Below are 25,959 nucleotides of genomic sequence, written 5' to 3'. Positions count from 1 at the left end.
ACTAATTTTTTTGTATTTTTAGTAGAGACGGGGTTTCACCATGTTAGCCAGGATGGTCTCGATCTCCTGATCTCGTGATCTGCCTGCCTCAGCCTCCCAAAGTGCTGAGATTACAGGCGTGAGCCACCGTGCCTGGCCAAATTAGCATTTTATAATAAATATCAAAAAACTGTCTTCCCTTCGGTAATAGCCTAAGTATATAAAGACTTCCTGCAAGAAGATAATAAAAAAATACAAAGACTCCACAAGCTACATGAACAAAGGACGTAATTAAGCAATTCACAGAAGAGAAATTACAAATGGCAAATAAATATGAATAAAAATCCTTCTACCTCAGTAACTTTTTAAAACTGTACTTAAATAATGAGATACAATTTAGCATAAAACCTTGTATAGAGTGAAATGGACCATCACATTTACTTCAGTGAAAACTTGTCATACCTTTATATACTCATACACACATATGCACACACACAAGCATACACCCTAAACTTACGCCTTTTCACCAAAGAATTCTAACCTCAGGAAATAGAAATGTGATTGGCTATATGTATGCAGGGAGATTATTGTCTCACTGTTATGTGTCACAGCAAAGTATTGGAAGCACCTTAATATTTAACAGTCGAGAAATGGTCAAGGTAACTCATCTATATAATAGACAATTAATGAAGCTATTACACAGCATAAGAATATGCTCACTATGCAGTTAAGGGAAAAAAGCAAGATGCAAAACAATATACACTGTGCTTCCATATATAAAAAAGAAAAAAAAACTGAATATGCAGTATGCTTCTATAGATACAAAAGAAAAAAAAAACCCAGCAACTCTCATTCTATTCTTTGTTTCTATGAGTTTGATGTTTGTAGATTCCATGCATCAGTGAGTAAATAGTACAATAGTAAAATATAGTTGAGTATTTCCTGATGCAGAGATTATATGTGTTAATTCCTTATTTTTTCCCTTTTAATATTTTTCAAGTTTTTTTACAATGAGCACAGAAAAAAATGTTTACAAGAAAGCCTTCTTTGAAGATTCATCATCCAGAGCTAGTACTTTCAATGTGATGAACAAGAGTTCATCCTGTCCACATCCAGTAGCTGATCAGGAAATCTACAGAGAAAGGCATGACTATCATCTTCTGTTGAGCCCTTCCTCTCAAGGTCTTATAAGTGCTCTTTTTATTTCCTTGCACTGGGGACTGGACTATGCTTGTGTCTACCAATGGCAAGATCTTGTCCCCCCTAGATTTACCGAGGTATAATTGACAAATAAAAAGTATATCTACACAGTGTACATCATGATGTTTTGATATATGTATACACTGTGAAATGATTACTAAAATCAAGTTAATCAATATATCCATCACCTCACATAGTTATCATTTTTTGTGATAACATTTAAGGTCTACTCTCTTTGCAGTTTTCAAGTAAACGTCATTATTATCTGTAGTCAACATGGTGTACAAATTTCCAAAAGTTACGCATGCTGTCCAACTGAAACTGTAACCTTTGACCAACATCTTCCCATTCTCTCTCCTTCCTAGAGCCCCTGGCAACTATCATTCTATGCTCTGTTTCTATGAGTTGGGTGTTTGTAGATTCCCCATATAAGTGAGATCATGTAGTATTCGTCTTTTTGAGAGACAGATATATCACATTTTCTTTATCCATTCATTCATTAGTGGACACTTAGGTTGATTCCATATTGTGGCTACTGTGAATAGTGCTGCACTGAGCACGGGAGTACAGCTACCTCTTCAATATACTGATTTCATTTCCTTTGGATATATACCCAGAAGTGGAATCGCTGGATCCTATGATAATTCTATTTTTAGTCTTTTGTAGAACCTTCATACTGTTTTCCATACTGGCTGTACTATTTTACATTCTCACCAACAGGGTACAGGGGTTCCCTCTTCTCTGCATCCTCACCAACACTAATTATCTTTTGTCTTTAGAATAGCCATTCTAATTGGTATGAGGTGATAGCTCATTGTGGTTTGGTGAGGTTTTTAAATTTTTTTATGTTTTTATTTTTTGAGACATAGTCTCACTCTGTTGCCCAGGCTGGAGTGCAGTAGCATGATCATGGCTCACTGCAGCCTTGATCTCCTGGGGTCAAGTGAGCCTCCCACCTCAGCCTCTCATTTAAGTGGGATGACAGGCACATGCCACTATGCCCAGCTAATTTCTTGTAGAGATGGGATCTCACTATGTTGCCTGGGCTGGTCTTGAACTCCTGGCCTCAAGTGATCCTCCCACCTCAGCCTCCCAAAGTGCTGGAGTTATAGGTGAGGGCCACTGTGCCTGGCTTGTTGGAACCGAACTGTCGATTCCCTCCTGGGCAGGGGTCGCCGCGAAGGATCACCGACACGAGATTCACAGCAGAGAGTTATTTATTACTAGCGCGCTAGGGTCCCAAGCTCTAAGTTGGCCCTGGGACCCCGACTGCTTGTTACAGGCTGTTTATATAGGCAAACACAAGTTCAAACACAGCTTAGGGCGCGAAATTCAAACAAAGCTTTAGGCGCGTGGTAATTGGGTCTGTCTATGGCCTGAGCAAGGTGTCTTGTTCTAATTGGTTAGAGCAGGACCTTATGAGGTTTTTTTCCTGGAGTTGTTGATTCCGGGAACTTCGAGGCAGGGTGGGACCCCATGAGGTTGTTTCCCAGAATTGGCAGGGTGGGACCCTATCAGGGTGGGACCCTATCGAGGCAGGGTGGGACCCTATCCAGAGCCACGTGGTGTTAATTTTTTTAAGTTCTTTTTTTATGAGGCCTAGTTTCTAAGTTTTATGCGGCCTAGTTTCAGCTCATTGTGGTTTTAATTTGCATTTCCCTGATGATTAGTGATGTTGAGCATTTTTTTCATATTCCTATTGACTATGTGCATGTCTCGTTTTAAAAAATGTCTATTCAGGTCCTTTCCCCATTTTTAATTGGGTTATTCGTTTTCTTGCTATTGAGCTGTTTGAGTTCCTTATATATTTTGGGTATTAAACCTTATCAGATATGTGATCTGCAAAACTGGCAAGGTCTGTGTAACCAGTGTGCTCTGCCACTCACACAGCAACCCTGATCTCCGGAGAACTGAGCCCATCTTGGAGAGTCCTTTGCAGAGGACCAGCAGTGGCAGTTCCTCCAGCTCCAGCACACCCAGCTCCCAGCCCAGCTCCCAAGGAGGCTCCCAGCCTGGATCACAAGCTGGATCCAGTGAACGCACCAGAGTTCGAGGTAAAACTTTCTCTTACCTTTACCTGGCAATACTGCCTGGGAGGAAAGCTGTGGACGGGGAAAGAAAGGTTAGTTACTTCCTGACTCTAGTCCAGGCATGGCCACCACTGGGTGATCCTGAAGAGCCCCTCAACTGCTCTCAACCTCAGTCTCCTCAGGGAAGTGGGCCACTGTCCCTAATTGTGTGTGTGCCATCAGTATGGACAAAATCCTTTCTTATGTCAGATACCAGTGTTTTCCAGGGAGATCACCAAATATCAGACTTACTTGAAAATACAGTCACTTACCAGTCACCTGAATTCCTGTTTCTGTTTGATTGCCAGTTTTCAGAGTTTCAAGTACCCGCAAATGTCCTGTACCCATTGCACCAATTGTCCTGTTTAGTATTCTGAACATAGTTCATAAGCACAGTTCAGAATACCATGTATTTCTCAAAATGAAATTCAATGAAGACTGATGTAGAATACACTTGAAGGAAGGAATAAAATCTTTTACTTAAAAAACATATTTAGGCTGGGCGCGGTGGCTCACGCCTGTAATCCCAGCACATTGGGAAGCCGAGGCAGGCAGATCACCTAAGGTCGGGAGTTCCAAGACCAGCCTGACCAATATGGAGAAACCCCATCGATACTAAAAATACAAAAACTTAGCCGGGCGTGGTGGCACATGCCTGTAATCTCAGCTACTTGGGAGGCTGAGGCAGGAGAATCGCTTGAACCCAGGAGGCGGAGGTTGCGGTGAACCAAGATCACGCCATTGCACTCCAGCCTGGGCAACAAGAATGAAACTCCATCTAAAAAAAAAAAAAAAAAAGACTCCTCTGGTTATTCCTATTAGGTGAAAATTAGTCTCTCTAAATATTTAATTCAAATTATTCATCATTGTTTAATTTCCATTAATGGGGAAGCCTATGAAAAACATTATTATTGTCCAGGTGATGATACATAAGAATACATTGTTTCTAGCTAGCTAAAATTCACTCTTTTTGAATCAACTTCTTCAGAAGATAATTTTGCTTCCACGTGAAGGACCAGTACTTTAATTGCAATGTGACAAACATTAACGTACTTACAAGTTTCTCTGTCTGATGAAAGCCTGATGAGAACCTTCATTTCTTCTTTCTTTCTTAGACTCTTTATTACATACCACCTCCTAATACTCTTAGTTTATCTCCTAATACTACCCTTTCAGGGTTTTAAATAAATCACTGTATTTCCATTTTAAAAAGCTTGGTATCTAACATGTGATTGATGTTCATATCTCTGAATTGGGATACGGACTGGTCAAGAGCTGCCTCTATATGCATTCTTCTGATCAGTGGCACATCTCAGAGGTACTTACTGTATGTCTTTGTTGCCTTGATCCAAATATAAATTTCCTTAACTTAGAAAACTACCAGGTGTAGTGGCTTATGCCTGTAGTCCTAGGTACGCGGAAGGCCGAGGTGGAAGAATTGCTTAAGCTCAGGAGTTCAAGTCTGCAGTGAGCTATGATGGCCCCACTGTACTCCAGGCTGGGTGACAGAGCCCTATCTCTAGAAAACATAAAGGAAAGAAAGAAAACAGCCATTCTCTTACCTTTTTTCTATTTATAGACAACTTCATATTCTTAGAGCAAATGTTTAAGTAAACCAAACTTAAACACATACCATTTTAATTCTGTGATCTAGTTCAGGCTTACTTTTTATTTCCTTCAGCCCTTTATTCTTCTGGATTAAAAGCACTCTTGTATCCCCAGTATGTCCCTGCCCAAGAAAGACTACTTTTTAAAAAATAAAAACAACCTCTCTTACCCTAAATTACATCTTCTCTATCTGTAAGCTCCTAGACCGCAGAGAGGCTATTCACTCTGCAGCTGTCGGGGTCCACCTTGCTCTGTACCTCCAGTCTAGGGCCCTTCTCCTGTAACAACCTCCTTCCTGCCCTCACCTCATTCTTTTATTTTTAAATGGCTGAGACCACTCCCATCCCTAATTAAAAACCGTCCCACCAAATAAAATAAGTTTCTTTTTTTTTTCCACACAAAATTTCAACAAAATAACCTATCCTGATTGGACAGATGATAAAAGAAGAAAACAAGCATAGAACCTTAGAGGCTCATTTAGCATAGTGACTGAGAATAGGACTTTCAGAAATCAGAACTCCAGCTCTGTGTATAATTTCAGTGTGACCTCAGGACAGTCATGTCATCTTTGTAAATCTGTGTTCTGTAAAATAGGAAAATAGTGCCACATCATTGGGTTGGAGTGAGGATTATATGAGATAATTGACATAGAAAGCATTTAGCACTATGCCTGACACATAAGAAGTGCTCTAGTGGTGATGGTACTTGCTACAGTTTTTTTTTTTTTAATTGTTACTAGTGATTTCCAGGTGACAAACCTAAATGTGTTTGCCTGAACATTATATTTTTCATGGATGTGCTTGAGGATTTGCCTAAGCGAATGACGTGTCCACTGAGTAATCTCAATGTGATGACACATCACAGATGATTCATTCAGAACCTGAGCCAGCACTTTTTGATGGCCATCTCTTTCTTGGTCCTCTGTTTTTCCCTCTAGCCAACAGTAAGTCAGAAGGATCACCTGTACTCCCCCATGAGCCTGCCAAGGTGAAACCAGAAGAATCCAGGGACATTACCCGGCCCAGTCGACCAGCTGTGAGTGCATTTCTCTCCAAGAGTTTTGAACTCTTAATTTACCAGAGAACCCACAGGATTAAGTAGTTGGGGATACACTCATGATACGAACAAAAATTGTCAAGATTAGTAAGAACAGATGCTAGAAACATCCAGCAGAAAGTCATCCTTGATTAGGAAAGAACTGAAGAGATCTTGGATTGCCTCCTCTGCCTTTGGCTATTTGCTGATCATTAGCAGTCCTTTAACTATACAACAGGAGGAGAAATAACTTCTATCATTCCATAATTTCTACTCAGCAATTTTGGCAAAAAAGAAAGAAGTTAAAGAGGCTTGGGTACTTTCTGTGAATTTCTCTAATCTCTTCTACCCTTTCCCCATATTATTTTCCACATGAATTAATATTACAGTTTTTCTGCTATTTTTCATACCTCCAGGACAATATTTTTCTGGACCAAACTTATTAAGCAGTGTCCAACAGGTGTCCTAACAACTTAATATTCAGCTTCACTGCTGTAACATGATAAACCCCCAAGTAGTCTTAAAGAGGAGTATGGAGGCTGAAATTTGAAAGTTGAAAATTAATTTGGGTTGAATTACTATCTACTTTTTCTATTTAAATCTCTTGAGAATCTTTTCTGTGAAATGAACGTGAAGCTTTTTGGTTTATTCTTTTTTAACACCTTAAAGTAAGGACGTATACTGAGAGTAATAATGAAGGGATTTGCATCATCCTGGGTTGACATTCTCTTCGCCCTTTTGTATTTATCAGTTGCGTACTAACAATTCCAATTTTGTGTCTAATCTGCTGCCTTTCTGCTGGCTTTTCCTCCTTCTGTGGATTCTTCTGGATTGGGTTCCTCTCATTTCAGAGCTATAAAAAAGCTATAGATGAGGTTAGTATTACTTTTTCTTGGTCATGCTTTCACAAAATGTAAATATTAAACTTGTTTCCTAATGTCGACATTCAGAAAGGTGGCCAGTGGGAGCAATCTGCTGGGAGGAGGTTTGCAGCAATCTGCTGGGAGGAGAGCCCCTTCAAATGGAAGCCAGTTTTAAGACCCTCAGACCTACCCATATAGCTTCAGAGACCTTCCTTCTAAGCTAAAATGTCACTTTTCCAATGTTCCAGTCTGGCTAATGACAAGTATTCATGCTTTATTAATGGCAGTTTCTCCTTCCATTATCTTCCAATAGCAAACCTGTACTAGCCAGCCTTGCTAGGGAATGGCTCTCAGCAGTTTTACTAACAAGAAAAGAGATATCATTCTAGGGCACTCCAAATTTAGTGTGTGTGATTTGTGAACAAGGAGTAAGTAGGTATTGTTAGATTAATTTTGTGGGACATTAACAACAGCATCAGCAGCAACATCAGCTTTAGTTAATGAATCCTGGAAAGTTAAGTGACTTTATTTCCTTATCTGTGGAGACGTTTTCCATTAGAAAAATATATGGCTTTGTCAGTCGTAGGTAGCTTGCTAAGAAGGATGACTGCTTTACTGCTATTTGTCAGACCTGCATGAATACAGCAGAGTAGAATTTGTTTTTTTAAGGTCCAGGCCTTGCAGAGAGTCCTAAATGCATGGAATCTAAAGACTACCATCATGGCTTTAAAGCTGTCGTTCTGCTGAGCACTACTTTTGTGAAAATTACGTGGAAAAAGCACTGGCTTTGAGGTCAGCAAGCTGCATTCAAATCTTGGCTCCCCCAGTAAATAACTGGCTGAAACTAGTCTCATAACCTCTCTGGGCCAGAGTTTCCTCATCTGTAAAATGAGAATAAAAACACCTCCCCATCCCACTTACAAGATTGTGTAGGATCATTTAAGGTAATGTTTGTGAAAGCATTTTATGATGTGTAACATGCTGCGGAAAGCCAAGGGTTTGATTAAGGTTTGGGCCAGAGGCATGGAGTTATTTTGGCAGGTGGGAGAAGCATGTTTCCATGCATCTGGTCTTCACCAAAGAGCTTCACTTTTTCAGACTTATGGCCACCTCACCACCCAGAGTGACTGAGACAGTTATAATCATAGTTGAAGGATTGTTGCTTATAAAAGAATGAGACTCTGCATGTTTGCAGTGTGTGGATGGCATTTACAGAAAGGGAAGAGGGGAGTGTGTTTTTAATTGCTCTGTGCCATGGCCTTGCTTGCCCCTCTCTCATAATAGCGAGAAGGACAGGGATTATCACAACTTTTGTCAGTTTTTCTCCCAGAACAGGTAAAGAAAGACAATGAAGTTCTGGCGCTACAGTTCTCAATAAAACAGTTGTGCATATGCACAACTCAAGAGGAAATACATGAGTTCAGAAATTGGCTTGGAGGGGCTTTCATTAAGGAAAAGGCTCTCACAGATTTCATCTGGTTAACCGAGAATATTTTAGGCTTTGAAAAATTGCTCTACTAATTTTTGGTGTACTGCATTGCACTGGACAGAGATGAAAGGGGGCAATGGAAGTATAAGTAATTACAAATAATTGAGGGGGTGTGACCTGCTTACTAAAATCTCTGGAGCTATGTATGGTTAGAAAAGCCCTATCCCAATCTCTTGAGTATCACTGATCCAAACCACTACAATAAAGCGGTTCTACCTAACCCAGTGGCTCTCAACCAGGGCTGATTCCTCCACTCCTCTTCCCTTAGGAGACATTTGGCAAAATCTGGAGCCGGTTTTGGTTGTCACAGCTTCAGAGTGGGAGGCAGTGGTACTGGTGTCTTGTGGATAGAGCAGAGGGGCGCTGCCAAACATCCTATGGTGCACAGAGAGCTCCCTACAATAAAGAATTATCTGGCCCAAAATGTCAACAGTGCCATAATTGAGAAACTTTGAACCACACCTTTCTCCCTTCTCCATTCATAGGTTTTGGTAGGGCTTTCCTCGCACTGACCGGTTTTACAATTTAGATAACTGGGATTGAAATGAAAAACCTAAAAATCATTTTTGAAATATTGTTGCTTGTTATTGCTAGTGATTTAACTTTTTGTAAAAATTAATTTGTGGGAGTGTACATTAATTTGACATTTCTTTCTAATGGAATATGAGATTTTTGCAGCATAGTCTAATTATTTAATATAGTCTGAAAATAAATGTTCCTTTTTTGTTGGCACAATTAAATATGTCTCACAAAGATTATATGCATAAGAAAACACTGTTTTTACCACTTTTTTTTAATTAATATGTGGGAATCAAACATTTCAGAGCACATCAATTTAGATTGGATGGAATTTGAGCAATAACTAAGGGTTCAACCCCCTTTTCTCTCAGATGAGGATATTGAAACTAAGTGGCTTGCCCAATGTCATATCTTTAGAGTTCCTAAAAAGAAAATAGTTTAATACAAAGAGAAAAAAAACCAGCTAAAAAAATTTAAACAAAATAGTTCAAAAATTGAACTAATATTTGACTAAACTATGTTGTTTCTAAAAAGGGACCTAAAAGAGCACCTTTCTAGTCAACGTGTGCATAATCGTTAAACAACCTTTGTTGAATGAAAAATTATATCTAGTTGATTCTAAAAACTGTTAAATAAGCCTCTTAGCTATCTTCACATTTACTCTGTAGTCAAAAATTCTTACCATTTTTCCATATTTCTTTTTTAGCTATATATTCTCAAACATTTTCATGCTAAATAGCACTTTTATTTTGTTTTTTAAATACTTTTTAGCTCCAGGCTTGAGACAGCCAAGTAATAAATTACCATGAAAGCTCGTTATATGGGGAAATTTGTATTGTCTAAGAATAAAATATATGAAAATGGAATTGAACCCAATGGTGTTAATATTAGATTGTGTTTATTTCCTATAACTTTGCTATTATAAATTTTTCAATACTGGATGGATAAGAAACAAAACTTCAGCTGAACACATAGGTTCTCAGCAATGGAAGATTAATTTTCTTTGACTACAGGTATTACTTTTGAATTACTCATTATTTTTACCTTTTCAAAGGGATTCTCGTATATGTCTCGCCTCCAAACTGTTAACAATTAAAGGAAATTTTCAGTTATTTCTAATGTTTCAGGGCAGAGAGCTTTTTAATAACACAGAAGCAAAAAATTATAATTAAAAGCAAAATTATTAAGCAGTTCAGAATTTTAAAGTGTTTCTAAATACAATGTTTCGAAAAATGTAGGTCATTTTAACAAGCGAAAGTTTTTTTAAATCAGTAGCCTGTGGACTAAATATTTCTAAAATAATTTTAATTTTTTAGAATTTCTTTTGTCTCGTTTTGAAATGTCAGCGATAAGGAAAATAAAGTGCTGGGGAAAATGTATCATTAATTAAAATAAACCATAGCCAACAGTATTATATTTTACTCAGAATTATTGACAATGGAAATAAACTCTTTTAAACCATATTCTCTCTTTAAATTGTATAAAATGTAATTCTTAATAACAAGTAACATTTTAAATGCTAGCTATATTCTTTGATGAGACTTAACACGGTCCTAATATATAGATATCAGAATACAAAATAAATTTATCTAATTTTTCATTATTTCACTGGTTTTCTTTCATAGCCTTAACAAATATCTAGACTTTATTTTCCCAAAGTACTCAAGAATAGCATACCCTTCACTTGCTTCTTCATTTGATAAAGATAAGCATTGACAATTGCCAGGAGGAAATAAGAAGTAAAAGTTGAAATTCAGATATTAGCTTTTCTTATTTTGACTAATTGCCAAAGAAACCAGAAATAAATTTGCATGAAATTATACCTATGTTATGGTTTTCCTCTTCTTTTTATAATATACATTATATTTAAACACAGTTGGGCCTTTTAAATACAATTCTATTTTCACTTTCACAGATGGGGCAAATACATTCACTGAGATTGAGGCATGTGCAAGTGTGCCTGTGTGCAAAAGCCCTACCCAAGTGTGTTTTTGTATGTAATGCAAGGGTTGAATTTTTAGAAGCTTCCATTTTTTAAGGGTTTCAAATCAGGTGTCGTCAAGACAAATTTAAAAGTCACTTTGCTTTCCCTTTGATTTCTATGAAATTAGAAAGAAATGACCCTTCAGTTAACACTATGAATTGCCTAAATTTCTAGACCATGTAAAACACCTAAAGCGTTTCCTTTCCTAGTGTGAACCAAAATAGTAATGCCTGACATACAGGTGGCAGTAGACAAACATAATGTCTTGTTGTATTCTCAAAATAAAATTATAATTTAACTATACACATTTATCACAGCTTTTCTTTTAACCAGTTAGGATAGATTATCAAATGTCATCACCCAGGTTGCTCTAATCCTACAATCAGGTGAATTGGATGTGTACATTTTTGGATTGAAATAAAGAGAGAATATGGCCATAGAAAACTGTGGGATTTAGTATTTTTCAATGAGTTTCTTTCTCCCTAATCCCCTGTCTCTCACTGAATGCTCTGATTCCCACATGGGTCACTAATATAGGGAGAAATGGTAAGACTGATGTCAAATTGCTTTTTCCTCATTTGCATGCTGTGTGCCATGGGCAGTTTAACCCATGCAAATTAGAGCGGCCATGCTTTTGCAGAACTGCTTCCCTCTGCATTGCTCTGAAAGCATGTAAAATAAAAGGTAGTCGGATATTCAGCACACTGCCTGCAGTATGCCTGGTGATTAAATACCACATCATCACATCCATAAGGCTAAAGGTTTCATCATACTCATGGAAAACTCAAAATTATCTCTTCCTTTTGGTATTTGCACATTCATTTTAGTGTTCTTCACCAGGATTTCTGCCAGATGACTGGAATTTAAAACAAAAGAAAATGAAACACCTATCATTTTGGAAGAGAACTCTTTTTGTTGTTGTTGTTGTTCCTCTTGATTAATTCAGTTCTGTGGCTGTAAATTTCAGTGGCGCTAGGCTTTAGGATGGGCCATGATTTGATGTGGTACCTCTATTCTCCAGGGAATGATGACACACCAAATGAGTCATTGTAGTAGCTGGAACCTTGGGAATTGCTCTGTTCTATGACTGATGCTAGATTTTGGTACAGTAGCAATCACAAGAGGGGAAAAGCTATCACTGTGGCTTGGGCAGGAGTCCCAGAATACCGGGGTACAATTTCTAATCCCATGTATTTTCCCATTAACTCTGGGGGTGACCAGCTTCACCTTTCCAAAATGAGAACCCAATGTTTGTATATATGTGTATACATACAATGCACATACACATATGTACACATATATATTCAGAACTGAACAGTCTCAGTCTAGCTATTGGTTTTGAACAAAGTTTAAATTGATTTCATCTTTCTTTTCTAGCTTCTACACGCTACAAACATCATTTTCTTAGTTCCATGCAGTAACTATGTTTGTCACAGTTCTATATAGAGCTTTTTTTTCTCGTTGCTTAAGCTGGAGCACTGACTTGCTGAGAGATGTAGCTTTGGTCAAATCTACCATTCATATGCTGAACAAATTTTTTCTTTCATAGGATCTGACGGCATTAGCCAAAGAACTAAGAGAACTCCGGATTGAAGAAACAAACCGCCCAATGAAGAAGGTGACTGATTACTCCTCCTCCAGTGAGGAGTCAGAAAGTAGTGAGGAAGAGGAGGAAGATGGAGAGAGTGAGACCCATGATGGGACAGTGGCTGTCAGCGACATACCCAGACTGATGTAAGAGAACTACTTTTAAAATGTAGACAAGGAAGGGACTAGGTTTCCAAAATAAAAGGACAAAAAATATGAGTTAAATGTAAGATTGTATATGGGTCTGTGGCAAGATAAACTGACTTTGGGGACTTGGGTTTTTGTTGGAGAATAGTTCTATAATTCTCTCTCTCTATGGACACATCACTTAGAATATGTAGCATTTTTGGACTGCATACACTTTATCCATTGCCAATGGATTGACTGTCCTTTGGTGACTCTTTGTTGGTTCTTTTCATCTCAAGGGCAAACAATATCGACAACCAGACCATTGATAAGTGCCTTCCCCTCTAAAACTGAAAGACTGAAATCATGGGCAATGACATTTAGGAATCAAAATTAACAACAGAAAACATGTATTTCATTACCAACACTACCACCAACAAGCAAGGAGAAATGTACAAGCCAGCGTGCATTACCATCCCAGCAAAAGAAATCAGGACTCAGATAATCATGCAGAGAAAGTTCCAAAACATATCCCTGTTATGATTTTCTACTTTATTCCCTCCATGGCTTCTTTTACTTGATCCATTTTTCTGTGGTCTACATCTTTGCCACATACTTTCTGTCAGTCTCTTTGCAGTTTTCTTTTAATATATCTACATGTAATATTTATACCTACCTATATTTTCTTTAGTAATTGTAGTCTTTATTTTTCTTTCTCTTTTTTTTTAAGGTGAGGGGAAAGCTCTTTTTTTTTTTTTTTTTTTTTTCTTATTGGAGTGGATCCCATGAAAGAACCTGTTATCCCCTGTTGTTTCCCCAATTCCTCCACCTAGTAAACACAAGGTGTTTGTGCCCTGGTCTGCTACAACCTTGATAGAATGAGATGCTGATTTTTCCAACTTCACACTCCAATCACCTCTATTTCTTTGGCTCAGCTACTAGCATTGAATATCAGATCACACTCACTCTATGTAGAAAAGAAGCCATTTCAGGCCACAAATTATTGTCCAATTCAGCAGGGACTGGAGAGGCAGGGCTGGCCAGTCTAAAGGGAATGTCATCCACTGATTAACATCATTACATACAAGCAATTCTAAGAGGCAAATCTAATTATCATAGCTGAAAAATCCATACTGGTTATTTTGCTGTTGATGACCCAGTTTTTGACAGCTGTAAATATGCTAAAATATGACATTTTGAAACAAATTGCATTAAATTGCCTTTTTAAAAGTAAATAAAATTGTTCTAGAGGCAAAATCACTAATCCAGAACATTTCTGCAAAACATGCTGGCCCTTTTAGTTTTTGTCTTGACTCAGAATTGCTTAATTCTTCTGACAGATGTTTTCAACTCCTTTTAAGCATTGAGCATGCAAGTATCAGGAATTAAATCATGAAATGAATTTTAATCATGATATTAAAATATTGCTAAAACTCTATGTGTTAGCCACCTTGCTGAAGTCTTTGAGAAATTTGATAAGTTCGTACTTGGATTTTGTCTTCCAAAAGTTTATATGCTAGTTGGAGAATGACAAAATTACACATGGAAGAGTGCAGGCTAATATAAATATTTGGAGGAACAACCAAAGATGTTAATTAGCATTTGGGTTTTAGGTCCCCTATCATATTTTGGAAGGCTATTAATGGTGTTCACCCTCCTACCTTTAAAGGAAAATCTAGGACTTCTTCCCCATTGCAGAAACACCCACCTTTCTAAAATTTCCTGAATAGACCACGCTGCACTTCTGTCTGGCATTTCCTTTTCCTTTAGAAATCACCTACTCACAGCCCCGCCTGCACAGGTAGAACCTGTCCCCTCTTCTGTGCTACCACTGTATCTTCTGTGTATTCCTGCATCTTCATGTACTGCCTTGAATCAGGATTGTTTATTATGTGTCTTTGTCTCCTTTTCTGGACTATGATATCTTTCAGGGTAAGGGTTACGCCTTACTCATCTCTCTTGCTCTTAACACATTGATTGCATGGTATCTGGCATACAGTGGGTCTTCAGTGACTATAATTTACATTTAATTGCACTGATTTGAATTTGCAAGTTCTGACTTTGAAGAAGAGTTTATAGCCAATTCTATGCAAATAACTGTCAGCAAGATTAAAAATCTAAGGTAATATTAGAATCCCAAGCAGGGGGAAGAGATAAAGTAAAGACACAGAAAGTTGACTTTGGTGGGAATGTATGGTGTATGGAATGGAGGGGAGTCTGGACTAGTGAAATCAGACCAAGAAATGTGCTCTTTATATGTAGCCACTGGAAACCATTGAATGTATCTTGAGTTCAGTGTTATATTTGAGGAAGATTATTTCAGCAAGATGATTTGAAAAGGGAACAGACTAGAGACTGATAAAGCAATTCAGAGGCTCTATTACTATAATCTACATAAGAAATAATAAGCTGAGGCTATCATGGAATGCTGATAGTGGAGGCAAGACTTGACATGGTCCTTAAGGGATTGGTAAATTTTAGATAGATGGAAATGATCGTTAAAGAACATTTAAAATATGTGATTATATATGTGAGAAAATAAGGGTACGAAGGGTACAAATGTGTGTATGTTTACTTCAATTTGTAAATATATGTATTTTTATATTGCATATAAAATATATATAGTCTGTTCTACAATGTGATGGTTACATGCCTGAGAAATTTCATACTATTAAAAGTTCATTATAAAACAATAGTTTATTTAGGAATTGAGTATTTGGGGGCCAGAGTGCCTCCTAGATACATTCTTATTACCTTTATTTTCTTTTGTTAAGGTAAACCTCTATATTTTGTGCTATATGTATTTAAAGCAGAAAACAAAAATATATTGTAGCACAGTTCCCACCATGAAGTAAACACAGAAAAGCTTCTCAGAAATGGAGCACCAGCCATTTGGACAAACAGCTGTGGTTTCCGATGTTTAAAACAATAGCTTTTTTCTATGCACTGTGCTGGTTTTGCATTTATTTTATAAGATATAACTTATGAGAGTGCACTTAACTAAGTTTATATTCCCTAACTCACCAACTGCACTATTTCCCAATTCTGCATGCATAGAAAAATAATGAGTGGAGGGAAATACACCAAAATTATAGAAATGATTACCTCTGGGTAATATAATTATGGGAGATTTTTATTTTATGTATATCCCCAATTAAATGATGGGCATGGACTAGTTTATAATCAGGGGAAAAAAAAAAAAGCTTTATAGGATAAAAAGAATGCAAGGAAAGGCATTTAATTTGATTTGCATCACATCAAGCAAGCCAAAGAGGCAACCTTCTGTATTAGTATCTTCCCTCAAATACCAGCACCTGCTCCAGAAGGGAAGATTTCGCCACTGTAAAATGACTCTTTTATTTCTCCTTTTTTCTATGCTGTACCCTTTGGAAGGAAGCCACTATGTACAGCCCACACTTGAGGAGTGCAGAATCATGCTTCCCTCCTGTAGGGTAAAATAGCTACATAATTTATTTAGAATTCTTCTGCACTGATGTGCCTCCTCTAGTTATTTATTAATTTATTCCATCATTTATATCAGTATAGATTCGTGGATATAATACTTCTTTATTTTGCTGCTCAAATTTTCTAGTTTTGACCATTGGGAGCTCTTTCAATTAGCTCCTGTGCCTCTTCGACTGACATGCCACCACTTGTGTTTGGGTATTGTTGTGCATGTACATGTGTGTGCATCTGAACACTCTTTACTTTCTGACACTACAAGATGCTCCGATCCGGACTCATTTTGTATATTTCCTATGCCAGTCCTGGAATCAGCCACTTCTTCAGTAACCCTGATTCCTTTCATTGGATGATATTAGAAGCCAATATCTAGGTACCCAGTATGCTCATTACTACTACAATGTCACTTGTTTTAGGCCCTCTCAGCTAACACAGCAAGGAAATATGTGTGTGTTAGTCGCAAGAACTGCTAATCCATGCCCCCATGCTTAACAACATGGCTTTCTCAACTTTTAAAGGATAACAGTTATCCAACGCCTGAGCCCTATCTATCACTCTCATTGCCACTTCCCTAACAGTACATTAACCCATGTATATACAAATATTTCTGTATGTAGCCATTTGTACCTATATTATGCTAAATGTGAATTCATACTGACATCTCCAACTCTAATCCATCACAACAACATGGATCACTCTGACCTCTTCCACTTGCTTATTTGTAAATTCCCATTCCAACAGTCAGAAACCTGGCTTCTGCCATCAACCACTGTATTAGTCCATTTTCATACCTCTATGAAGACATACCTAAGAGTGTATAAAGCTATAAAGAAAAAGCGGTTTAATGGACTCACAGTTCCACATGGCTGGAGAGGCCTCACAATCATGGTGGAAGGTGAATGAGAAACAAAGGCATGTCTTACATGGTGGCAGGCAAGAGAACATGTGCAGGGAAACTGCCCTTTATAAAACCATCAGATCTCATGAGACTTATTCACTATCACAAGAACAGCACAGGAAAAACCCACCTCCATAATTCAATTACCTCCCACCAGGTCCCTCCTATGTCATGGGGATTATGGAAGCTACAATTCAAGATGAGATTTGGGTAGGGACACAGCCACACCATATCAACCACCCATTTACTTAATTGTGCACATCCAGTATTTTTGTATAGCAATATCAAATTTGTTAACCTGTATTCTCATGGGAAACAGTTTTGTCAACTAGAATGTACAGTGTTTATGTGTAGTTCCTCTTGCCTTTAGTATTACAGACTCCACTCATTTCCAAGGTTACTTAGATCAATGCCTTTTTCCCGCATTTCTCCTCACTAAAGTTGTTCATACAATTGTAATATGGTGAGATTCTTTTATCACGGTTTTTAACATTCTTTCCTGGCAGCTTCTGATCTCAATGATTTTTTAAAATGTGTATACATTAACTCTTTCTCCTGTAAAGTTCTATGACATATCTGAATGGATTTTTTGTTATTCTATGATAACCACCCAATTATAAGAAAATTATTTTGGCACATCCTAGTGAACCCAATTTCATAAAATTACAAAACTTACCATTGATTGCTCAAGACATTTTAAATATGCAAATAATATCCTGGTAGCCAATTACTCATCAATTCACAGAAGAGCTATATTTTTACAATAAACCTGAATGAAATCTCTGTTAGATATTAAACAAAGCCCTTGACCCAAGATCTTCAGCGATTTAATAAACATTTATTATGTGCTACCTGCATTCCAGGCACCATGCCTGGCACTGAAAATACCAACATTAATGAGATCTGATCATTGCAGGACTGTGTATTGAATGCAGTGGTAGAGATGCACAAAGGGCAACGTGGAGGGAGAGTGGAGAGCCACCTAAACCATTCCAGTGAGGCTGGGATGGGTTTGGAGGTACCTGAACTATAGCTTAAAGAATGAGTTAGCCAGAAAGAGGCAGACAATAGAAAAGAATCTTCCAGGTAGAGAGGGCAGGCTAAAATCACCAGGGATTTTCTAGCATAATGTGCATAGGAATTATAAGTTAAATGCTGGTAGAGTTAGAAGTTGGAGCAGGATTTTGTTAAAAAATTAGGTTAGTGAGACAGGCAAGAACCAGATAATGGACAGCGTGTAAGCCACAGTAAGGAGCTTCAAGTTTATCCTGTGGTTGATGGGAAGCTACTGAAGATTGAAAGTAGAAGAGTGACTCAGACTTGGTCAGATTTGTGTTTTGGAAGGCTCACTTTCGCAGCCGTGAGGAGTGGATATGAGGGGAAAGGACTGAAGATGGGGTGGCCAGCAAGAAAACTGTTACTCAGGTAACAGAGGAAGCAGGTCTGACTAGGACAGGAGAACTTGATTGTACAAGCATCAGCCTGGCAGATGCCACCAGGCCAGCTGAGCCCCTGACAATAGCAAAGAATCCCTGTCTGATAAAGAAGAAAAGTGGCTGCCCTCATGGAAGACTCTTGATAAAAACTTCATTGATTTGTCAGCTTTATATCATTTTGTTCCAAACAAGTACTAAGGCACAAAGTAAGAAAGAAGAGAGAAAGAAGAGCAAGAAAAAAAATGAAAGATACACACAAGATAAACAAATGAGTGAAGAAATGATATTTTGAAAACTATGATTTACCAATCTACCAAAATGCCAGGAATTCAATTTTTTTCCCATGTCTCTGGAACACCATTAAAAGCTCCTTTCTAGGAATGAAATGTTGAAAATGCAAATGCCTCTTTGGAATTTCTTCCCAAACACATCAGTTCTAGCCCATATTTAGATTCATTCAATCCACTGGTCCAGTTTAGTAATTGCAATGTAAGCTTCTTCACTATACATTTTATTGTCTGGACTCATCCTGTCATCTTTTCACCTGTTTGTTATGGATAAAAATCCTTGAAATATGTCTTTCTCTGCCCCAGAGACATCATAAATCTTGTGTATTTCTTGTTTCTTAGATGGAAGATTCCAGTAATTCTTTGGACTTACATAAGATCCAAGAGGTCAGAGATATTTTTAAATATATAAGTAACAATGAAAATAAAAGAACAAAATGATATAAGTTGCAATTAATATGCCTAGAGAGAAATAAACCTTGATAACTTTCCTATTTTTAGAAAACCCACTTTAAAAGAGAGGCAGATGCTACAAAAGGAGAACAGCAAGTATCGCATTAACAACCAAAATCCTTCTTCCAGAAGCTATGTTGTACCAACCGCAACCTGTGGTTGAGCCGCATGACCTGTGGGATTCTCAATTCCCCTGAGCTCCTAAATCAGAGAAATTCTGTGTCATGCAAATGAGGCACTCCTGATGAGAGGGAAGCTCACTATGGGCAGTCAGTCATCACTTTTTGAGCCCTGGCACTGTGCTGTGTGCTACAGGACACAGGAAACATCAGTCTGTGTTCTCAGGGAGTATGTTGAGATCCTGTTGCCTTCTCTCATTATACTGTAAACACGATAGCAAGAAAATAACTGAAAATAAATATGCCACCATGCAGGATGATTACAGAGGCTGAATGTTGTTTACGTTAAAGCCCCTAGTTTATGGATGCCCAATAAGCCAGAATGTTCTTAGTAGATATTTATAGAAGCATAAAGCCCATGGATCTAATGATTATTTTTTGCATTCCTAGTAAGTGACAACTCTAGGCTGGGTACTGGGTAATAATAATGAGCAAAGAGACAAGGATTTTGCCCTCACAAGCAATGAGAGGGAAGGAGAAAGAGAGAATTCAAAAGATAATTGCAAATTGTGATGAGAACTATTAAGGAAAAAGGGTGAAGAGAAAAGGAGAGAGGCTGTTGGGATAAGACATAGGTGATAAAAGCAGACTTTTCACAGAAAGCATCATGTAGGATGAATGAGAGGAACCAACCAAGGCCAGAGTGGAAAGAGCTTTCCAGGCAGAGGGAACAGGATGTATAAAAGCAGGTCAGGTTGTCTGCTGCTCAAAGAAGGAGGCGGGGGTCAGGGGAGATCATGCAGAGCCTGGTGACTCCTGGTGCCAACTTCAGTGTTTTTGCCATGTAAAGCCAAACACTTGATCAGTCTGGCTACTGGGCAGAGAATAGGTCAAGAGGGGCTACTGCAAAAGTGGGGCCAGTCCAGACATCAGCAAACATTAAAATTAATATGAGATGTGCTTAAGACCACTGACATGTACACTTAAAATTGGTACAATGGTAAATTTTATGTTATTAAAATGTGTATTTTACCATAACACGAATAATGAATATGGACAGCAAACAGATATTTCCTAAAGCTACATTGCCATGAATGTTGTTCCTTCTCATCTCAGACCAACAGGAGCTCCAGGGAGCAACGAGCAGTACAATGTGGGAATGGTGGGGACGCATGGGCTAGAGACCTCTCACGCAGACACTTTCAGTGGCAGTATTTCAAGAGAAGGAACCTTGATGATTAGAGAGGTAAGTTGGTATAAAACCTGTGTAGAGGAAATGCCATTTCTTAAGTGGTTTTTACATTAAAGCTTTCACAGAGAAAGTCTATGACATGTATTTTAAGTATGGGGAATTACTGGGGGAGGGAGGACCTGTGCTTCTAAATAGTTGAGTGATTTTAATTGTCTGCTGCCTTCTTTCCTGTATTCTTCTAAGCTTTGGCAGTGTGACTTAATTACATTAGTGCAAATTCTTCAGTAGGAAAGTAGGAGCTATGCAAATCAGAATATAGAATTTGGGCCTGAGGATATAAAATTGCAAACTCAGATGTTTCCTACAACAGGAAAACAGAAATGAATGATCTCTCTGAATAGCATCACTGGCCTTGTTATGTCTCTTCTGCCTATGGTTTTATCTTTGTGGATTTTGTATAAAAAATGCTCAATGGTTCTGAGAAATGATGATATCATCTTATCTAGTTAAATTAACATTAAAAGAACCATTAAGTTATTTTATTGAAAGAACAAAGAAATATGCAGATCTACTTTAAAAATGTACCTTGGCACTTTGGTTGAATTCTTTTTAAAACTCTAGGAACATCATTTCATTTTGGGGGTGGCACATGTTCCCTTTCATCTGTCCTGCTGACATGCAGTAACTCCCCACTGTGTCCATGCTAACCAGAAAGACCCTGACAAATTAAAATCAGTATTTTCTTCTTTTTCACTTCATCATCACCATGCAAGTTTGAGTGCAGATATTTACTTGAAAGGAAAGAAATGGCTGAGAACATTGGGCAAATGTTACCTGACCTCTCCCTGCATCCATCTATAAAATTTTATAAATAATAGCATACAACTTATAAGATGGTTGAGGATATTGAGTTAGTAAATTAAGCATTCAATAAATGTTAACCATTTTATTTTATTTCACTCTCTTCTCAGAAATGAATTCTCCTTTTACTTGTTATCACCATCCAGTCCTCCCTCTGAAACATAAACATATGTCATCTGTTTTTCCTCTTCAGCCAGGACAGAGTTGGGAAATTCTAATAGCAGACTTTGCTCTCCAGAAAGGCAAAGGGCATCTCACTTTTGTAAGAAAGAAAGGAACTGTAGTTTTGAGATGAATAAGGCCTTTGAAATAATAATTGTCAGTGGGGCTATAACTGAAAGACTAGTTCACAAAGCAACTTGCTAGAATTTCATTTTATGGCCTTGTTGAATCTTTCAAGTAGCCTTTAAAGGGTCCTTTCACATATGCCTGAAATGAAAAAATGGACTTGGCTGCTGAAATTGACACTGTGTAGTGCTGGTATATAAATCTCTTAATGTGGTTAATGGATAATTTCAATGGAAGTATAGAAGGTTTCTATCCCTATAACTTACCACTTAGGAAAACATGAGGGAGAATGTTCTGGAGTGAGTTGCTGTTTGACTCCTGATAAAAGGACGCTGATTTCTAATGTGGCTTAAAATTTGCTTGAGTCTTTACGACATGGTAAATAACTCCAAGTAGACATTTGGAGCCACATTTTCAGTTCATTGCCATCCACATCCAAATGGCTCCATGTTATTTATAGCACTCCAGTATTCTATGACCACAACCTGTCACTTTGAAAATAGCATTTGCAGCCGGGCACGGTGGCTCATGCCTGTAATACCAGCACTTTGGGAGGCTGAGGTGGGCGGACCACAAGGTCAGGAGATTGAGACCATCCTGGCTAACACAGTGAAACCCCATCTCTACTAAAAATACAAAAAATTAGCCAGGCGTGGTGGCAGGCGCCTGTAGTCCCAGCTACTCGGGAGGCTGAGGCAGGAGAATGGCGTGAACCCGGGAGGAGGAGGCTGCAGTGAGTGGAGATCATGCCACTGCACTCCAGCCTGGGCAACAGAGCGAGACTCTGTCTTAAAAAAAGAAAGAAAGAAAGAAAGAAAATAGCATTTGCCAGTGTCTTATAGGAATTTGATCTATTAAGGAACCCAAAATCTGTTTGTCCTCTCAATTTCCAATTCTGCCTTCCTCAAATGTGGGTTTTTTAAATAACAAGCTGTATTAGTTGCGGTTCTCCAGAGAAACAGAATATTTACATATATATATACAGAGAGAGAGAGACTGCTTTATCTTTTTATTTTATTTTATTTTATTTTTTTGGAGACAGAGTCTTGCTCTGTCCCCCAGGCTGGAGTACAGTGGTGCAATCTTGTCTCACTGCAACCTCCGCCTCCCGGGTTCAAGCAATTCCCCTGCCTCAGCCTCCCGAGTAGCTGGGACTACAGGCACATGCCCAGCTAAATTTTTGTATTTTAGTAGAGACGGGGTTTCACTGTGTTGCCCAGGCTGGTCTCAAACTCCTGAGCTCAGACAATCCGCCCCCCCTTGACCTCCCAAAATGCTGGGATTACAGGTGTGAGTCACCATGCCCAGCCGAGAGACTGCTTTATTGTGAGGATGTAGCCTATATGATATGGAGGCTGAGAAGTCCCATGATCTGCTGTCTGCAAGCTGGAGACCCAGGGAAGCTGTTGGTGTAAATCCCAGTTGGAAGCTGGGTGAAGATGAGATGAAATGTCCCACTTCAACCAGTGCAGAAGAAAAAGAGGGAGAAAATTCCTTCTTCTTCTGCCTTTTGTTTTGTTCAGGCCTCCAGCAGATTAGATGATGCCCGTCCAACTTGGAAAGGGCAATCTACTTCACTGAGTCCAGCAACTAAATGCGAACTGCATCCAGAAACACTTACAGATACACCAGAAAAAATGTTTAACCTAGGCACCCCCATGGCCTAGTCAAGTTGACACATAAAAGTAACCATCATCAAACCTTGAGCTGAAAATTACCAAAAATACATGTTTAAACAAGATAAATGCAGGTTAAAGTTTATCCCTGACAAAGTAAGAACATAAAATAAAAACTCATTGTAGGCCGGGCGCGGTGGCTCAAGCCTGTAATCCCAGCACTTTGGGAGGCCGAGACGGGCGGATCATGAGGTCAGGAGATCGAGACCATCCTGGGTAACACAGTGAAACCCCGTCTCTACTAAAAATACAAAAACTTAGCCGGGCGAGGTGGCAGGCGCCTATAGTCCCAGCTACTCGGGAGGCTGAGGCAGGAGAATGGCGTGAACCCGGGAGGCGGAGCTTGCAGTGAGCTGAGATCCGGCCACTGCACTCCAGCCTGGGTGACAGAGCGAGACTCCGTCTCAAAAAAAAAAAAAAAAAAAAAACTCATTGTAATAAGATTTAGCTTATACGGTGCTATTAGTACATTTCTCCAGGATGAACTATAGGAGGACTCACTCAACTTGTCACTGTCATGGAGTGGACTAGATGGTTCTGTAAGAAGATACTGCTCTAACACTCATGATCTTGTCAGATGCACAAATTTCCCCTTGTAGTGCATACCCTTACCCCTGTGGTTCTACCTATCCCTATCCTAGAGCCCCACAGGACCACTTTTTACTCACTTCTAGAATATACCACACCAGCTGTGAGCTGCCATTTGTGAATGGAAGCTCATCTGCTGGAAGAGGTATTTTGCATTCTCCACTGCTGCCCACCCTTCACCAAGCAGGTCCCTGTTCTCAATCTTCCTTATTTCCTACAAGCCTCTACTGGGACTCCATGGACCTTCATCCACAGCACCTTCCTGGTATCAGCTGATATCTCTTCAGTGTTGATCCTCCTCACTGAACCAGAACACTAGCTTGTCATCATGAAGGCTCTTATGGTTACAAGTAATGAGTAAAAGAACCCACTTAATACAGAGTAAGCAAAAAAAAAAAAAAAAATTAAGTGGGGAGAGGGTAGGTATCAGAAATAGAGGAGTACAGGAAGATTTAGGGTGTTTCATGGAAGGAACCCAAAGGTAAAAGTGAGCTGAGCCTCTTTGAAGGACTGGGACAGACAAGAGCTCAGGCAGCTTCTCATGTGCAGGTCTCTGGCTCTCTTGCTGCCTGTCTCTCCTTACCCTAATCTCTGCTTTCTTCCACTTTCTCCTTTGTTCTTTTCTCTCTTCATAGAGGAGCTTTCTCTCCCTCTGCGTGCTCCTGCTTTCACTTCTCCACTTCCTCCATTGAAAGATATTCACCACATCCCCGTTCAGCTGCCAGCAGAAACTGACCCATGTCTCTAGGGCTTAATATTGAATTCCAGTGGGAATCTGGTCCCTCTTGGCTCAGGCATCCACCCTTGATTCAATCAGCTGTGACCAGGAGTAGGCCCCTAATACAACAGTGCAGCCCAGAGCACCTGGGCTCTGCCACAGGACAGCTAGGTTCAAACCACTTAGAACCCTGTCACTCAGGGCAAGATAACTGATGGAATGTCATATATAAAGTGTTTAGCGCAGTACTTGGCATGTGTTGGTACATGGAACATCTTTGTGCCAATCCCCACAGGAATGGTGAGAGATAAAGATGAGATATTATTGAGGTTCTCTTAATGAGGTTCTTAAGGGTGTTGCACATCTGTCTTTGTGTTTCCAGTGCAGTACTTGGCACACAGAAAGTGTTTAATAAGGTGCTGGTGGAGTGAACAAAAAGGTGATGACTCAGAAGTGGGCGGATTCAGAGCATACTACAGGATTCCTTTAAGCTTCTCACCATCTGAGCCACTTCCCTTTGTTAGCCTCTCTGAGTCTTTCTTTGATAACCAGTGTGTCTGCATCAGTTTTTTGCTTGAGAAAGAGTGCTGCTGATACAAGAGAAGCCAAACATTTCTAAAGAGATGACATGTGGTTTATGCTAAAGAGAAGTTTGAGGAAAATGTTTAAAAGCTTTTCAGTATTTGAACAGAAGTTAAAGGAGAAACTGCCCAGTACACATAAAATAGCACACAATAAGATGTATTAGGACTGAACTTCCTAAATGTCATTTAGAAAAGGAAATGCTCAACTCTGAGAATAGGCACTAATACACGCTACTGATGGCCACTGTGACAAAATGAATCCAGAAAATAACCCTCTCCAGGACAGCCGTAGTCCAGGAGCAGGTTGCCAAGAAACATAGAGGACACTAGGCTTTCCAGTTATCTCTCAAACTTCCTGAAACATCAATTACATGCACCATTACAGGAGCTTGGGCGTCTGTTTCATCTAAACAGGAAAAAAAGAAAAAAAGAAGTGCCTCCTTTCACTTCCAGCCAGAGGCAGGTGCAGAGCTGTAATTGTAAATCCATGACAAGCTCCAGAAATAAAAAGCCAGACTGGTGAGATGGTCAAAGAAACAGCATGAAACCTTGCACATGCCAGCCCCCAAGAGGGTAGGGAATGTGCTTGCTTTGTTCCCAGCTGTTCCATGTTCAGTAGAATGCTTTACATTTAGTAGGAACTAAAAACTTTTGGGTCAATGAATGAATGAAAGAAAAGACAGAGAGGGAAATCATTACTTAATCAGATCTGCTCTAAGAATCCTCAGTGAGCCAGTTGCAGAAAAGTTAAAAAGTGCAACACTAGTCAGGCCTACAATGTGGGCACTGGCTTTTGGAAACCAGAGTTGTCTTTTAATCCTGCCTTTCCTCCCTGGGATTTTTTGGCAGAGACTGCTCTCCAGAGCAATGGCTTCCAAACTTGTTAGGTCATGTAATCCTATCAGTAAAACTATAGAGCATCTCACCTAATACAGTGT

General features: G+C 39.0%; 1 protein-coding gene across 17 annotated transcripts in view; it reads left to right on the top strand.

Moving 5' to 3' along the window:
• Positions 1-25,959, top strand: part of TNIK (TRAF2 and NCK interacting kinase) — a 409,008-nt gene that overhangs the window by 355,515 nt on the left and 27,534 nt on the right. For 9 of the 17 annotated variants that reach the window (XM_074031397.1, XM_045385097.2, XM_005546373.4 and 6 more), the window contains 5 exons: positions 3,070-3,233; positions 5,794-5,891; positions 6,743-6,766; positions 12,296-12,480; positions 20,231-20,360. In XM_074031397.1, coding sequence (XP_073887498.1) covers positions 3,070-3,233; positions 5,794-5,891; positions 6,743-6,766; positions 12,296-12,480; positions 20,231-20,360 — 601 coding nt within the window. The remainder of the gene's footprint in view (positions 1-3,069; positions 3,234-5,793; positions 5,892-6,742; positions 6,767-12,295; positions 12,481-20,230; positions 20,361-25,959) is intronic. The other 8 variants (XM_074031398.1, XM_005546378.4, XM_074031396.1 and 5 more) reach the window with 1 other exon arrangement.

This window comes from Macaca fascicularis, chromosome 2, assembly GCF_037993035.2.
Source record: "Macaca fascicularis isolate 582-1 chromosome 2, T2T-MFA8v1.1".
NCBI classification, from domain to species: Eukaryota; Metazoa; Chordata; class Mammalia; order Primates; family Cercopithecidae; genus Macaca; species Macaca fascicularis.
This window is presented reverse-complemented; position numbering and strand designations above follow the sequence as displayed.